An 18,621-nucleotide genomic window follows, 5' to 3' on the forward strand; every position below is an offset into this window, starting at 1 on the left:
CCACAGACACTCTCTGGCCAGGCTGCATGTGCGGGAGACCAAGCCATCTGTCTGCAGCTTTAGCAGTCTTCTCTTCCAGCACTAGCTAGGTGGGGTTAATCCGGGCATGAGGGGCCCTGGCCTACTTTAATGTTCTGCTCATCTCACTGTCGCTGGTCACTCACTGTCCCTCGCTGCAAGGCTCTTGTGTTCACAGTCTCACCAGTCTGGAGTGCTGAGAAAGTCCAGGACAGAGTGGATGGCTGGATGCAGTTTACAGAGAGCTCTGTCTCGTTCCACCCGGGCCTGTGTTTACACATAAACAACATCTCTCACAAAAGCCCCTCTTTTCACTGATTGTCAATAATACCAGTGAAAGGGGACATCATGGCCGAGCCCTGCACTAGAAGGCTACTTTTAACTGCAGTGATGCTTCAGTGCCATCCTGTGCATGGCTACTAGCACTTTCTCACCAACCACCACTCTCTCTGACCTGTGTGGAGACTGGGGAAGCTAGCCTTCTCAGCCCTGTGAGGGCTAACACAGTAGTGTGTGGGCTACTGTGGGGCGGGCTAATTTCAGTGTAGGTGGAGCGGTGTGTCTGTGTTAAAGACTGGTTGGTCAGTTGGTGCTGAGTAGTAGTAGTAGTAGTAGTAGTAGTACTAGTAGTAGTACACTGCAGTGGCAGTGTTTACAGTAGCAGTGTAGGGCAGTATTAGCCTAAGTTATGTTGAGCAGGCTCCTTCAGCATGTGTGGGCTGGTGAGAGGGGTGGCTGTGGCTGGGGGTCACGCGGGCTGGGGCCGGGCGGGGGAGGGTGAAGAGGAGGGAGGAGAGGGTTTATGGTTCTTTCATTGGGCTTGGCATAGCGGGAAGAGGGGGCCAGCTGGATTAAGCATGGACAGTCATGTGAAAAGTTCTGGCAGACAGCTGACATTAAAAAAAAATATATATATATATATATATATATTTCACCTTTATTTAACCAGGTAGGCAAAATAAAGGTGAAATATATATATATATATATATATATATATATATATATATATATATATATATATATTTCACCTTTATTTAACCAGGTAGGCAAGTTGAGAACAAGCTCTCATTTAACAATTGCGACCTGGCCAAGATAAAGCAAACCAGTTAGACACATACAACAACACAGAGTTACACATGGAGTAAAACAAACATACAGTCAATAATACAGTAGAAAAATAAGTCTATATACAATGTGAGCAAATTAGGTGAGATAAGGGAGGTAAAGGCAAAAAAGGCCATGGTGGCAAAGTAAATACAATATAGCAAGTAAAACACTGGAATGGTAGATTTGTAGCGGAAGAAAGTGCAAAGTAGAAATAGAAATAATGGGGTGCAAAGGAGCAAAATAAATAAATAAATAAATAAATATAGTAGGGGAAGGGGTAGTTGTTTGGGCTAAATTATAGATGGGCTATGTACAGGTGCAGTGATCTGTGAGCTGCTCTGACAGCTGGTGCTTAAAGCTAGTGAGGGAGATGTGTTTCCAGTTTCAGAGATTTTGGTAGTTCGTTCCAGTCATTGGCAGCAGAGAACTGGAAGGAGAGACGGCCAAAGGAGGAATTGGCTTTGGGGGTGACCAGAGAGATATACCTGCTGGAGCGCGTGCTACAGGTGGGTGCTGCTATGGTGACCAGTGAGCTGAGATAAGGGGGACTTTACCTAGCAGGGTCTTGTAGATGACCTGGAGCCAGTGGGTTTGGCGACGAGTATGAAGCGAGGGCCAGCCAACGAGAGCGTACAGGTCGCAGTGGTGGGTAGTATATGGGGCTTTGGTGACAAAACGGATGGCACTGTGATAGACTACATCCAGTTTATTGAGTAGGGTATTGGAGGCTATTTTGTAAATTACATCGCCGAAGTCGAGGATCGTCAGTTTTACGAGGGTATGTTTGGCAGCATGAGTGAAGGATGCTTTGTTGCAAAATAGGAAGCCAATTCTAGATTGTTTGATGTGAGTCTGGAAGGAGAGCTTACAGTCTAACCAGACACCTAGGTATTTGTAGTTGTCCACATATTCTAAGTCAGAACCGTCCAGAGTAGTGATGCTGGACGGGCGGGCAGCTATCGGTTGAAGAGCATGCATTTAGTTTTACTTGTATTTAAGAGCAGTTGGAGGCCACGGAAAGAGAGTTGTATGGCATTGAAGCTCGTCTGGAGGGTTGTTAACACAGTGTCCAAAGAAGGGCCAGAAGTATACAGAATGGTGTCGTCTGCGTGGAGGTGGATCAGAGACTCACCAGCAACAAGAGCGACATCATTGATGTATACAGAGAAAAGAGTAGGCTCAAGAATTGAACCCTGTGGCACCCCCATAGAGACTACCAGAGGCCCGGACAACAGGCCATCCGATTTGACACATTGAACTCTATCAGAGAAGTAGTTGGTGAACCAGGCGAGGCAATCATTTGAGAACAAGGCTATTGAGTCTGCCGATGAGGATGTGGTGATTGACGGAGTCGAAAGCCTTGGCCAGGTCAATGAATACGGCAGCACAGTATTGTTTCTTATTGATGGCGGTTACGATATTGTTTAGGACCTTGAGTGTGGCTGAGGTGCACCCATGACCAGCTCTGAAACCAGATTGCATAGCGGAGAAGGTGCGGTGGGATTCGAAATGGTCGGTAATTTGTTTGTTGACTTGGCTTTCGAAGACCTTAGAAAGGCAGGGTAGGATAGATATAGGTCTGTAGCAGTTTGGGTCAAGACGTTTAAAAAAAAAAAAAATCAAGAGTGTCCCCTCCTTTGAAGAGGGGGATGACAGCAGCTGCTTTCCAATCTTTTGGAATCTCAGACGACACGGAAGAGAGATTGAACAGGCTAGTAATAGGGGTTGCAACAATTTCGGCAGATAATTTTAGAATGAAAGGGTCCAGATTGTCTAGCCTGGCTGATTTGTAGGGGTCCAGATTTTGCAGCTCTTTCAGAACATCAGCTGACTGGATTTGGGAGAAGGAGAAATGGGGAAGGCTTGGGCGAGTAGCTGTGGGGGGTGCAGTGCTGTTGACCGCAGTAGGGGTAGCCAGGTGGAAAGCATGGCCAGCCGATGGAAAAATGCTTATTGAAATTCTCAATTACAGTGGATTTATCGGAGGTGACAGAGTTTCCTATCCTCATCATCCGGTGACCAGCTGAATTCCCCAGCCAGTCAGCATTGACGTTGTGCAGGGCAGACTGAAGACACTAGGCTAGGCTAAGCCCCGTTGTTTTGCTCCAGCCCAGCCAAGGTTGTGTGCAGAAGCTATGGGGGCACCGTGATAAAATATGAATTAGTTTCTTTAATGTAGTCCCTCAGGTGGCTTCAGAGTGAGCAACTCGAGTCTCATCCCCCCTCTGTTCTGTTCCACACATCATGCAAGGAGCTGCATGTTCCTCAGAAACAGCTTTTAGAACACTGTTTATTACTTTTTTTGTTCATGTCAAACATTTATGCCGCTGTACTGTTGAGTCCAATGATTCTATGATGAGGAATTCACAGGTTTCAAAATCAGAGACGATATGGGTAGTCATAGTCCGTTCATGGAGAAGTTATTTGATATAGAGGACATCTTAAAGGTTAACAAGTGAAGCTTGAAAGATGTACGCTAAAGCAGAGACAAAGCAAACAGTGTTGCTTGTTAGAGGAGTGCAATTTCCGAGAACGCTTGTTTTTTCCCCCCTTCTCTGCGACGCTTTGAGCGGAGTCATTTGGAAGGTGCCAAGAAGCAGCTGGGCCCAGCTACCACCTGAGTTTCACACGGTAGGGCCTCGCGGGGCCCTCACAGATCACAGGCCCTCTCTGTGAAAGCACCGCACTGTGAAGCCCCTGGGCCCCAACAAGGCCAGGGACAAATAACCCTTGGTTTGTGTGTGTGTGTGTGTGTGTGTGTGTGTGTGTGTGTGTGTGTGTGGCTCCATGTTTCTGCCTCCTACTGACTTTTTGTCTTTGGGAACACTTTGGTCTGGTTCCTGTCGTTCTGTTGCTGTCCAGAGGTTCAACAGTCATGGCAAGGCCACTGGGAGTGTGTATGAATTCAGAATGGTGTATATGTGAGAAGAGATTGGGGAAGCAGGGATGTACCCAACACAAGCAACTTGGTGCCATTCACATCACATCAGCTTTCCTTCCTTTCAAGAGCATTAGAATAGCACTCATTTTTGGGTGCTGGTAAAGAAATCCCAAAAGGGACTATTTTTCAAAGATGAATAAAAAAGGGACTATGTTTCCGTAGTGACCCAGCTGAGTGATGAGGTTAGATCTTTCCACCATCCTCGAGTGCGGTGTTTGTTTTAGCCTCAGGCCACCCAGTGATGGTACAGCAGCAGTGTACGCCAGCCCAGCAGCAGTAGATCAGAGCATCAGGGCATCTGTTGGAAACAGAAATGAAAGTAGCAACATGAATAAAAGAACCCCATGAATAAAAGCACGGGCCTGTGATGCAAATGAGCTGGCTGGGAGTGAGGAATTTAGAGTGAGGCTGACTCGCCCATGGCAGAGGTGCTACTGTGATGGCATGGAGAGCTGTACACAGAGCGAGAGAGAGATAAAATGATGTGTTTTCACTTCCATCCCCTATGCTCATTTGTAGCATGGCAGGCTTCCTATAGGCATCAAGGGCACTGGCGCACAATAGAAGACGGTTGTCATGTCTAAATCAACTCTGATCCAATGACTCCTTGTGGATTTTTTGATCTCAGTAGGATATTCTCACATCATTTAACCACTGTGTGTGTAAAAGAGAGAGAGAGACAGATCTCCTCGCAGTGGTATGGTTCCCATGCATTAATAAACAGGAATTCTTAACACTCGGCTCCTGGATGAAAAGAGGAATCTGTTTTAAGCGAGATGTCCGCTGCAGGCTCTTTTAGGACTGCCTAAGGTGACTTTTTCCATTAGAGTTCCCTAGGAACACAAACACAGCCTCACTCCCACTGTCGGTGAATGGACATATATACTGTACAGTACAGTCGACCTCCAGAGAAGAGGGGTAGTGCATAATAAAGCCCAGTTAGCGGTAGTAGTAGTGTACTCCACATCCTTCCAGGCTGGCTCTGGGGCTTCAGCAGTGGAATGGAAGACAGGATGTCTATTAAAAAGTCATGGGACGAGTGGGGTAAACAAATGGGTGTGACATTTAGCTCATTAGCATTACACACTGTCCTACACAAGCCGAGAGAGGGGGAACACGTCGATGTACAGTACTTAGCACTCAAGCGTGAGTGGTTCAACTCCAAACTCGTATGCTGGTAGGTTTGATTACCAACAACGACGAGGTGAGAGCCCTCGGAATGTGGTGTCAGGAAAATAACCTCACACTCAATGTCAACAAAACAAAGGAGATGATCGTGGACTTCAGGAAACAGCAGAGGGAGCACCCCCCTATCCACATCGATGGGACAGTAGTGGAGAAAGTTTTAAGTTCCTTGGCGTACACATCACGGACAAACTGAAATGGTCCAACCACACAGACAGTATGGTGAAGAAGGCGCAGCAACGCCTCTTCAACCTCAGGAGGCTGAAGAAATTCGGCTTGTCACCAAAAACACTCACAAACTTTTACAGCTGCACAATCGAGAGCATCCTGTCGAGATGTATCACCGCCTGGTACTGCTACTGCTCCGTCCATAACCGTAAGGCTCTCCAGAGGGTAGTGAGGTCTGCCCAATGCATCACCGGGGGCAAACTACCTGCCCTCCAGGACACCTACACCACCTGATGTCACAGGAAGGCCAAAAAGATCATCAAGGACAACAACCACCCGAGCCACTGCCTGTTCACCCCGCTATCATCCAGAAGGCGAGGTCAGTACAGGTGCATCAAAGCTGGGACCGAGAGACTGAAAAACAGCTACTATCTCAAGGCCATCAGACTGTTAAACAACCATCACTAACATTGAGTGGCTGCTGCCAACATACTGACTCAACTCCAGCCACTTTAATAATGGAAAAATGTATGTAATAAATGTGTCACTCTTTAAACAATGCCACTTCATATAATGTTTACATACCCTACATTACTCATCTCATATGTATATACTGTACTCTATACCATCTACTGCATCTTGCCATATTGATGTAATGTATCACTAGCCACTTTAAACAATGCCACTTTTATATGTTTACATACCCTACATTACTCATCTCATATGTATATACTGTACTCTATACTATCCACTGCATCTTGCCTATGCCGTTCTATACCATCACTCATTCATATATTTTTCTTATGTACATATTCTTATTCATTCCTTTACACTTGTGTGTATAAGGTAATTGTTATGAAATTGTTAGGTTAGATTACTCGTTGGATATTACTGCATTGTCGGAACTAGAAGCACAAGCATTTCGCTACACTCGCATTAACATCTGCTAACCATGTGTATGTGACAAATAAAATTTGATTTGATTTGAACTACAAGACTAGGTTTGAGCAATTCAATATCTACACCAATGCTTTATCATAAAAGGACGGTTCCCTTACTCTTTCTGTGGACACTTTATTTATGCATGAGCATTTCATTTTTCAGAGCTTCCCCACTGGGTACAGACGTCCCTTAAATGTCTAGTTTTGGTAGAGTTGTCAGCTGACGTGAAATCAACAGAAAATGTCACCATGTCTGTGGATTTAGGTTTAAAAAAAGACTAAATTCTCTTACGTTGATGACTTTTTGCAATTTCCAATCAGTTTTCCAAGTTGATTCAACGTCATCACATGTCATTTTTGTTGTTGAAATTACGTGGAAACAATGCTGATTCAACCAATTTTTGACAAGTAGATCCAGGCTGTATCACAACCGGCCGTGATTGGGAGTCCCAAAGGGCGGCGCACAATTGGCCCAGCGTCATCCGGGTTTGGCCGGGGTAGGCCGTCATTGTAAATAAGAATTTGTTCTTAACTGACTTGCCTAGTTAAATAAAGGGTAAATAAATCTATAAAAATAAAGAAGAGCTGGTGCAGCTCTCTCTCACAGAAAAGAGAAACATAAAAAAACTAAAACATGTGAAGTGGTCAACTGATTATTCATGTAGTTTTTCGAACAAACATTCACATTCTGGTGACCTTATGAGGGTTTAGTAAAATGGGCGTACAGGAATCCATTGCCAAACCATAAATTAAAAATGTTTCAGGTGGTACTGTACATTTCTCCTTGAGGCCTCTTATCTAAGGATGGCGCGGGAACGGGTATGGGAGTGGATTCTGGCTGGTATGCTGGGGCTGTTCTGACTCCTCATCAGCCCATTACATTTTAAGATACATCACTAAGTACTTTTAGTAGTCCATTATCCACCCTTAAGTACTCACAAGTTTGGGTATACCATTTAACAGTCTTGGACATGGCCATTTTCACTTTTCCACCAACAGGTTAAGCACTGCAAAACTATCAGGCATGCCAGCCGATCACTTTGCCTTCCTTTGGTGTTAGATCTAGCAACTCAAATGTCACTCAATTTCCCCAATGCTTTGTGTGTTCCCAAGGGATGGCCAGGCCATGTGCATACATCTCTCCAGGCAGTAAGATTTGAGTGTGGTGCATTCTGCAGTCATGAGAGCTTAGGCTCTTGAGCACTTGTCCCCATAATCCAGTTTTTTGAAAAGGAGACTCCAGCTGTTCGGGGCAGAAAGCTGCAGCCTTGGAGGAGTTTGGAAAAGATAAGCGCTTGTGTCTTCCATTTTGCCTCAAGGACCTTTTTCTTCTCGTGCGACTGGCTTTCTTTCTTTCTTTGCACTGCTTTATCTACTTTTAGAATACACTTATTATAGGGCTGAGAAAGTATTAAAAATGTATGTTCGGCCTCCCGAGTGGCGCAGTGGTCTAAGGCACTGCATCACAGTGCTAGCTGTGTCACTAGAGATCCTGGTTTGAGTCCAGGCTCTGTCTCAGCCAGCCGTGACCGGGAGACCCATGGGGCGGTGCACCATTGGCCCAGTGTTGTCCGGGTTAGGGGAGGGTTTGGCCGGCAGGGATGTTCTTGTCCAATTGTGCACTAGCGACTCCTGTGGCGGGCCGAGTGCGCAATGCACGCTGACACGGTCGCCAGGTGTATGGTGTTTCCTCTGACACATTGGTGCGGCTGGCTTCCGGGTTAAGCGGGCATTGTGTCAAGAACCAGTGCCACTTGGCTGGGTTGTGTTTCAGAGGATGCACGACTCTCGACCTTTGCCTCTCTCGAGTCTGTATGTGAGTTGCAGCGATGAGATAAGACTGTAATTACCAATTGGATACCATGAAAAAGTGGTAAAAAAAATCAAATACATATGTTCATGTCTTTTGGGTTCAGAACAGACCTGGGTTCAGATATTATTTGAAATCGTTTAAATATTTTGAGCGTTTCATTGTGGCGGCCTGGAGTGCCAGATGGGCGGGGTTGGCACTTTTGGAACAATTTCATTGGCTCCTTTGCGCCAGGCTAGCTCACTAAGTGCAGCTAAAGTATTTGAAAGAAAACAAAATTCTACTAGAATCCAGATTTGGTTGTTTGGGTTCAGAGGTTTGAGTTGTTCCATTGAAATGGGACCTCCATGGCTTTGAAAAAAATCTCCTGAGGTCAAGGATGGATCACAGTCACCTAAGGCCATACATAGCCTGTGTTATATTAATTTATATTCCTTTCTTGTTGTATTAACTTCCTTCATTTCTCACTAATCTGAGATAAATGTAGAGATTGATTTAGAAACAAATCATTGGAGTTTCTCAGTATTAGAGATGAATAGACTGACCTTTACAATTGTTGACAGTGACTTTTTTAGATTATTTTATAAACTTTCTCAGATTTGACCTGAAAGACAATAATAGCCTGACAGCCACATTGTAAAGTAGAAGCAAAGCTTGAGAGCAATTGAGTGGCAGTAGCCACAACATCTTAATATGTTTGTAATATCGCAGAGAAGTGTTTCAACCAGGCCTACCTTTAATGCTTTAGTCTCTATTCCATTGGGTTTAAAGGCCCAATGCAGGCATTTGTATCTACATATCAAATCATTTCTGGGAAACAATTTAGTACCTTTCTCTAATAGTTTTCCCTTAAAATGGTAAAAAATAAACAGAAATAACAAAAATAATTTCTCAAGCAAGACTTTTGCTGGAACTGGTGTGAGTGGGGAGGGGGAAATTGAAAACTGGCTGTTACTGGCAGAGAGGTTTGGAACTCTTTGTTATTGGTCTATTCAAACTTATACTGCCTGGTGATGGCACCAGGCAAGCGAAAACCCGCTGATTATAACGTCCTGTGTAGAGGATCTTTTCAACCAGAAATGTTCAGGAAATAACTCTGATGCAATTTTTTCACACATTTACAGTGTTAGTTTCAGCAGATGTCAAATCAAATCAAAGTTTATTTGTCACGTGCGCCGAATACAACAGGTGTAGACAGTGAAATGCTTACTTACAAGCTCTAACCAATAGTGCGAAAAAAAGGTGTGTGTGTGTAGGTAAGTAAAGAAATAAAACAACAGTAAAAAGACATTTGAAAATAAGAGTAGCAAGGCTATATACAGACACCGGTTAGTCAGGTTTATTGAGGTAGTATGTACATGTAGGTATGGTTAAAGTGACTATGCATATATGATGAACAGAGTAGCAGTAGCGTAAAAAAGAGGGGTTGGCGGGTGATGGGTGGGACACAATGCAGATAGCCCGGTTAGCCAATGTACGGGAGCACTGGTTGGTCGGCCCAATTGTGGTAGTATGTACATGAACGTATAGTTAAAGTGACTATGCATATTAGAGGTCAACCGATTATGCTTTTTCAACGCCGATACCGATTATTGGAGGATCAAAAAAAAGCCGATACCAATTAATCGGCCGATTTTGTATTTTTTTTGTAATAATGACAATTACAACAATACTGAATGAACACTTATTTTAACTTAATATAATACATCAATAAAATCAATTTAGCCTCAAATAAATAATGAAACATGTTCAATTTGGTTTAAATAATGCAAAAACTAAGTGTTGGAGAAGAAAGTAAAAGTGCAATATGTGCCATGTAAAAAAGCTAACGTTTAAGTTCTTTGCTCAGAACATGAGAACATTTGAAATCTGGTGATTCCTTTTAACATGAGTCTTCAATATTCCCAGGTAAGAAGTTTTAGGCTGTAGTTATTATAGGACTAAATCTCTCTATACCATTTGTATTTCATATACCTTTGACTATTGGATGTTCTTATAGGCACTTTAATATTGCCAGTGTAACAGTATAGCTTCCGTCCCTCTCCTCGCCCCTACCTGGGCTCGAACCAGGAACACATCGACAACTGCCACCCTCGAAGCATCGTTACCCATCGCTCCACAAAAGCCGCGGCCCTTGCCGAGCAAGGGGAACAACTACTCCAAGTCTCAGAGTGAGTGACGTTTGAAACGCTATTAGCGCACACCCCACTAACTAGCTAGCCATTTCACATCGGTTACACCAGCCTAATCTCGGGAGTTGATAGGCTTGAAGTCATAAACAGCTCAATGCTTGAAGCACAGCGAAGAGCTGCTGGCAAACGCACGAAAGTGCTGTTTGAATGAATGCTTACGAGCCTGCTGCTGCCTACCATCGCTCAGTCAGACTGCTCTATCAAATATCAAATCATAGACTTAATTATAACATAATAACACACAGAAATACGAGTGTGTTCTTAACTGACTTGCCTAGTTAAATAAAGGTGTACATTTTTTTTTTACACATTACCGATTGTTATGAAAACGTGAAATCGGCCCTAATTAATCGGCCATTCCGATTAATCGGTCGACCTCTAATGCATATAAGATAAACAGAGAGTAGCAGCAGCGTAAAAGAGGGGCGTAAAAGAGCAGCGTAAAAGAGATGTACTATATGATACAAAACAAAGGAAAAACACTTTTTACTGCAATGGGCCTTTAAAACTCTGTTGCTAGCCTGTGTGGTACACTGTCTCTCAAGACGTGCTCACTGAGATTCTCGTGTTTCTCTCCTTCTGGAGCTTGGGCTCCGGGCTGAAGTGTTCTTGCCAGAGGAACAACGCGTAGGAAGTGATTTTAGTCAGACAAGGAAGGAGCAACGTGTCAGTGATAATAACGTGACAGCTGGCTACATGCATACTCCTACCTATACAATTGGTTTATGTCAGCATCATCATCCTGCATTATGGACTCAGGACATGCCAAATTTCTCTAAGTTGATTATGGGCATTGTGTTCCTCACTATGTCCAGATAAGATTACTCCCACCCCCCCTCTATCTATTTCATGACAGCTAAACAGGATACCGATTGGTTCATTTGGGATGATAGCAAACCGATCCTACTGTTCGTATAGATAGAGTTGGTGGCCTATAGAGGGTTGGCAAAAGTACACATGATATAGTCATTAGTATTCCTGCTTTTCTTGTATATGTTTAGTTTGTACATATTTGATGTGATATTTCAAAATAGACTTGGATGTTTGTTTGGCTGTGGAGAACATTTTAAGGAGTAGCTCTGATATTACATTGTGTTTATTTTGCTGTGCAGATGGAAATGTTGAGATAGGGTTGGGTATGACGTTGTGCCATAAGATTAAACGTGACCTTTCGGTTTGAAATATACTGCATATCCATTTAGAGGTACATTATGCTGGAACTTTACTCTTCAACCATAGGAGATTTGAGAAACAATTATTGGAATTATGGAGTGACTGAAATACTTTCTGCCCATGATTCACCAATAACTCCAAGAGCAGGGATCTCAGTGATATCTAGTCTAAATGAGTTAACCTTACTTTTAGGCTATATCAAAACAAAAGCATTTAAATGTTTTCGAGTATGACTTGCTGTTAAATATTTCAGATACAGGAAATGTCTCTATCCACAGTAAATTTTTACAGAAATGTTTCTATCCACCCACTAAATCTCTCGGTATGTTTTTCTCTGTAGTGAGTGTGAGGGCGTTGGATGTCACAGTGACCCAGAGCAGCATCCAGGTAGCCCGCGGCCAGGCGGCCATCTTGCCCTGCTCCTTCTCCACCAGCGCTGCCCTCAACAACCTCAACATTATCTGGATGGTCATCCCGCTGTCCAATGCCAACCAGCCCGAACAGGTAAACCTCCTCTAAACATGTTTATGTGATCTGCGTAGTCTGTGTGCCTCAAAACCGTGTTATCCCTTTGAACTAAAGTCTAGGCATTAGCTGTAGAAAGCTAACACGTCTTCAGGACTCAGACAAGGTTACCAGCCCATACACCACCATCACATCCTTCTCCACAGTTCCATACACCTACGCTCCCTCCCTAACCAACAAAATCTCTCAACACAACTTTATTGACACGCCAGACTGGTCACCTCAGTGAGGATTTGTGAATATACTGTACTGTTTTCCCATGGGACCCACATGAGTCACACTCGGGACAACAATCACACTGCACGCATCTATGCCAGGCCACCCAGGTATTGTAGTGTTTGGAGTGTGGCGTGTACAGCACACGCCTGGCACACTGGACTAGTCCCTGTGAACATGAAGCATGTGCAGACTTTATCTATAGCCGAGCCAGAACCGTATGTAAGCGGCTGCTCCTGTATGCCCAAAGAAGGTCGCTGTTGTGGTTTAAGGCCATGAAACAAAGCACGCAGGTTTCTTCTGGCCCTTTGATTCGGTCTGATTTCCTCTCATCTGCAGCTGCAGGCGTCACAACCTCACCTGCCTCCAACACGTTTAACCTCATCCACATAACGTAATAATCTTATGCACTAATTAACCTGGAGCAGCTGTTCTCGCCACACACACAGGCACACATGCACACACACACTCAGATAAACACACGGATGAATGGGAGCACGCACACACATTCACACAATCAGGCAGACAAGCACACACATGCGTGGACACACACCACATACACGCACACACACAATGAGAAGTAATAACAGGGGTGTAACTTTGGTTTTAGAAGTGGGGGGGGGCATAATTATATGCATATATTTATTCAGTCAGATAAACACTCCAAACAGCCTACCCGACCGCTCGGAGGCGTCCGCATGGTCCTAAAGCACAACGTTGCCTCGTTTTGTATCACATTCCAATGATAAAACTGGGTGTGACAAAAATGCAATTACAGAATGCAACTTTCACCGTCCCTGGTGAAAGTTGCGCCCCTGTGTAATAAACACACATACATGACACACACAGTGTAACCACACTCAGAAAAACATACTGTACATCGAGGTGCGTGCAACTGAAAAATACTTATCCGGCACACATGTGCACACACACGCACCATGCTCACACACCACACCTCACACAAGGTTGCACTGCACAGGTATCTACATGCACACACACACACAGAGGCTGTTTTGACACAGTCAAATGCACAGATGGAGAGTGAATTGCTAACATCGAGCAATTGGCTGCCTTAACCTCCTTCACGCCTGTCTGAGCACCCTTTTGGTGTAAACGGCGAGGCTCGGGAAACATTGTGTCTGGATGATTCTAGCAGGAAGGAATTATTCCACCACATTCATTTGGTGACATAGTCTCAGAGGAGTACAGATGTGCCGTGTGTGCGTGCGCGTGTGTGTGCGTCCGTGTGTGTGTGTGTGTGTGCGCGCGCACTGCCGGCTTTCAGGCACCAAGACAACAGGATGAAGACAGAGTCAGCTCTAGGCTCGCACGACAACACCTCATCAGAGCTACAGTACAGTATAGAAGGCACCTACACTCATCAACTTGGGTGAAGTAGTTTGAGTGCAGCACAAGCGTGTAAAATTGTCCACCTGTTACAATAGATATGTTTTGAACCAGAGTCAATACCAGTAGAATAACCAGTTGTAATTACCCGGTAACAAGCTAATAAATACATACAATTATGACCTAATGTACTTACCACTTCAGTTCGGTAGTACTGTGTCATTGTCTGTAGTTGACATGCTTATTAAAAGGGTAGTTACAGAAGATATTCTCTAAGAGTAATAGTGGAATAGTACCAGTAATATAAAGTATTGCCGTAAACCATTACAACATTTCGTACGGGTGCAAGTTCAGTGAATGCTTCAAATAGAGAAACTTTGCCATTGTTTTTAGTTCTATCACAAGCGTGCTAGTACTGCTTCTTCATGTTGTCTGGTGGGCTGTCTGAAAAGTTCACTGTGGTTTGAGTGTACACCGCTGCCAGTGTTGCGACAGCACAAGGCCACTCTGTAGGAAATGGTTGTCATGAATGATTATGGTTCGAGCCATACACCATGGATCATTTCTGAAATGATCTCATGAATGTAAGTTTATGACGCACGCATCATTTCTATAATAGAAAATAGGCAATTATGAAAAGGGTACAGTCATTTAAAGTCCAAAAGTTTTGTCACATGTGAAGTTTGATCACAGTGTCCCATTTTATATGATATAAAAATGATATGATTTATATTCATTTATATGATAAGTCTTTCTAAAAGAACCACAGGAGTGTTATCACTGGAAATGTCAGGCTTTGTGGGGCCCCTACTTTGAGCAAATTACGAGTCTTTTGGGCGTCAATATTCTAATGTTGGGATCGGTATCCAATTTATGGACTGAAAGGAAGCATTGACAATGCACACTAACTCTTCCTCACATACCAGACATAGGCCTATGCATACTTGTTTGTTTATTAGTGCAGACTCTCTGACTGCTTCGTGTATTTGGTATCTTTTAGACCATCCCTGAGGTCATGAATAATATATAAATAAGTTGTTGATAGAGTTTAGTTCACCCAGCTTTAGATTAAACGTGAGAACATCAGTTGTGCTCCTCAAAGACTCAACACTTAGAAACCAACCTTTTAGGCTGACTGACGATCATATCCCTCTGCTCACTTCGCGAAGAGAGCTCTTCTAATTCTTCTGTTTGTTTATTCTAATCTTTCATGTTTAGCCTCAGATTAAAGGGGCAATCTGCAGTAGCTACATATACTTTGGGACGGATACAGCGCCTTCGGAAAGTATTCAGACCCTTTGCCTTTTTCCACATTTTGTTAGGTTACAGCCTCACTCTGAAAGTGATTACATTTTGTCCTCATCAACCTACAGTGGATCGTACTTTAAAAGTTGCTGCGTACTGCAGCACAGCTTGCATGGTGCCGCAGAATTCTATGGCACGTTATTTAAGTGTCGGCCATTTTTTACCATTAATGCTAGTTAGTGCTAGTTTGACCACAAGAGGACATCTTTGAGAAGCATTTGATAGCCTTCAATAGTGGCTGTACTTGGGAATTTAAAAACTTTTTTGTAAGAACAAAGTATATGGGACTGATTTTAACAAATGTTGTACACACAATACCCCATAATGACAAAGCAAAGACTAGTTTTTAGATTCTTTTGCTAATTTATTAATAATAGAAAACTGAAATATCACATTTACATAAGTATTCAGACCCTTTACTCAGTACTTTGTTGAAGCACCTTTGTCAGCGATTACAGCCTTGAGTCTTCTTGGGTATGACACTACTAGCTTGGCACACCTGTATTTGGGGAGTTTCTCCCATTCTTCTTTGCAGATCCTGTCAGGCTCTGTCAGGTTGGATGGGGAGTGTGGCTTAACAGCTATTTTTAGGTCTCTCCAGAGATGTTCAATGGGGTTCAAGTCCGGGCTCTGGCTGGGCCACTCAAGGACATTCAGAGACTTGTCCCGAAGTCACTCCTGCGTTGTCTTAGCTGTGTGCTTAGGATCATTGTCCAGTTGGAAGGTGAACCTTCGCCCCAGTCTGAGTTCCTGAGCGCTCTGGAGCAGATTTTCATCAAGGATCTCTCTGTACTTTGCTCAGTTCATCTTTGCCTCAATCCTGACTAGTCTCCCAGTCCCTGCTGCTGAAAAATATCCCCACAACATGATGTTGCCACCACCATGCTTCACTGTAGGGATGGTGCCAGGTTTCCTCCAGAAGTGATGCTTGACATTCAGGCCAAAGAGTTCAATCTTGGTTTCCTCAGACCAGAGAATCTTGTTTCTCATGTTCTGAGAGTCTTTAGGTGCGCCTTTTGGCAAACTCCAAGCGGGCTGTCATGTGCTTTTACTGAGGAGTGGCTTCTGTCTGGCCACTCTACCATAAAGGCCTAATTGGTGGAGTGCTGCAAAGATGGTTATCCTTATGGAATTGTCTCCCATCCCCACAGAGGAACTCTAGAGCTCTGTCAGAGAGACATTCGGGTTCTTGGTCACCTCCCTGACCAAGGCCCTTCTCCCCTGATTGCTCAGTTTGGCCGAGCGGCCAGCTGTAGGAAGTGACTTGGTGCTTCCAAACTTATTCCATTTAAGAATGATGGAGGCCGGTGTATTCTTGCGGTCCTTCAATGCTGCAGAAATGTTTTGGTACCCTTCCCCAGATCTGTGCCTTGGCACAATCCTGTCTCTACGGACAATTCCTTCGACCTCATGGCTTGATTTTTGCTCTGACATGCACTGTCATCTGTGGGACCTTATAAAGACCGGTATGTGCCTTTCCAAATCATGTCCAATCAATTGAATTTACCACAGGTGGACTCCAATCAAGTTTTATAAACATCTCAAGGATGATCAATGGAAACAGGATGCACCTGAGCTCAATTTCGAGTCTCATACTGTAGCAAAGGGTCTGAATACTTATGTAAATATGGTATTTTTGTTTTTAATACATTTGCAAAATTTCGAAAACCTGTTTTCGCTTTGCATTATGGGGTATTGTGTGTAGATTTCTGAGGAAATTGTTTTATTTCATCCATTTCAGAATAAGGCTGTATGTAACGTAACAAAATGGGGAAAATGTCTTTCCGAAGTCACTGTATATATCGAATGATTCTTGAGGAATATCACTTAAATGCATCATGAGCTTAGTTCAACTCTTGTACTTCATCGGGACTCAAAATACCGTAGAAGCTTGTTTTACTCCAATGTTTGTAAACAAAGTTTATGTAAACAAACACTATATAGCCTCAAAATATGGTTTAAACTATACATTTGATATCATGGATGGTCAATACTTGCATCCGTAGCTCTGTCTATGAATTTGAGAGTGGTTACATTTCTTTAGCCCCATCCCTCAGCTTTTTAGCGAAACAGTGGTAGGGAGGGCGCTTTGTTATTGTTTCAACTGCTGATTGCTGCTTTAAGCCCGATTGCATGCAGACGGTGAGGCCGGGTGTGAAATTAATCTGTCCATTCTCCTTTACTCCCTAATAAACCACTGCTGTATCCTGATGCTGGGTTTTATAGGAAGTATAGGAGATGATCCAGACCAGGGTCGTACACCAGGGTCCTATTCACTAGGCACGAAATGGAAGAAAATGGGCCGAAACTATTTGAACTTGCCCAACCCATGTCATGGCTGATGAGAATGTTGGGAGGGGGGTTTGTTCATTGGTTTACAGGCAGGGAGAGGGAATGGGATAGCAAGAGGAATATGGCAGTGGACATGGTCTTTGGGGCCATGCCAGTTCTTACTAGGGATCACTGCCATTTGCACACTGGAGCGTTCAGCACTCAGGAAACTGCGGCGCCGCAATTTACATGGGGTTAAGCAGCAGGTTGTAGAGAGGGATGTAGGAAGGGACGGAGGGAGGAAGGGAGAGGGGAGAACATCACGCAGCGTTACTGAGATGGTTCTGTGAATCCCTGGGTCCTTTGAACAGAACAGTTCAATGGGTGTTTCAATCACCGCTGAATAGCCTCCCTGATTCCCCAGCATGCTTTTATGTGCCTGGCTGAAGGGTTAGGTGTTTTTTTATTTAGAAGGTGCGCACAAATGGCTGCTTCTATCAGAGTTCAAAGCAACAAAAAGCTTTTGAACACCTCCGACTCTCAAACCTGCAGCTCGGAAGAGCTCAAATCAACAGGTTTCATTTCAATAGTACTTATATTTTTCTGGATGTTTGTCCACTTGGCATCACTTTACTGAGGAGAAATTGCATTGCAGATGAATTGACCATGTCAATGGGGCTAGGCTTCTTCATATTATTACCATAGTTACCATAGTTTGGTGTTTTAGTTCCTTGTGTGTGATGGAAACCGTATGTTGACTATTGAGCTGTGCCCCTCTTTTTGCTCACAATTTTAAAGCTTGGAAGCGGCTCTTGAATTCATGCTTGTTGTAATTTAACATACTTGTATAGTTCAGGATATTTTAAAATGATCATATTCTGTGTATTATCATTCAAGAACATCTATGTTATACATGGACGGACCACCTTCCATCCTTTCAGTTGTCAAGCGATGCTTCAGTATATACTGCAACACTAGGTCGCCCTCTTGTGAAAGTTTGTTGCACCTGCACTCTTTAGTATCCAGAATCATCCACTCACTTGCCTGGCTGTTGATTCTCTGCTGTTTGGTTTTATTTAACTGTGGGATGAAGTATTGCATTTTAATTAACTTAATTAAACATTACTTGTTGAATTATCTCTAGTGTGTACCAGAGAGAGGTTTTTGAGTAACTTTCTACGATTACATTTAACCTCAGTGATTGTTTTTCCATTCACATTTAAGATACCGTCATACCCTTTATTTCCTCAAGATGAATCAATTCATTATGTTTGTACCTCAATATAAAGCTTGGCATCAATTGACATCTAGGTAATACACTTTCCTCTGCTGACCCAGGATGGACACAGTTGGCCACAGTTTCATGAACTCACATCTGGATCTACAGTGGACAGAACATCTCTGATGTTCCATTGAAATAGA

At 43.5% G+C, this 18,621-nt stretch overlaps 1 protein-coding gene across 1 annotated transcript in view; it reads left to right on the plus strand.

Moving 5' to 3' along the window:
• LOC106612643 (immunoglobulin superfamily member 11) overlaps positions 1–18,621 on the plus strand; it is a 122,684-nt gene that overhangs the window by 90,387 nt on the left and 13,676 nt on the right. The window contains exon 3 of the mRNA XM_014213999.3: positions 11,876–12,039. Coding sequence (XP_014069474.2) covers positions 11,876–12,039 — 164 coding nt within the window. The remainder of the gene's footprint in view (positions 1–11,875; positions 12,040–18,621) is intronic.

This window comes from Salmo salar, chromosome 09, assembly GCF_965601325.2.
Source record: "Salmo salar chromosome 09, fSalSal1, whole genome shotgun sequence".
In the NCBI taxonomy this organism is placed as follows: Eukaryota; Metazoa; Chordata; class Actinopteri; order Salmoniformes; family Salmonidae; genus Salmo; species Salmo salar.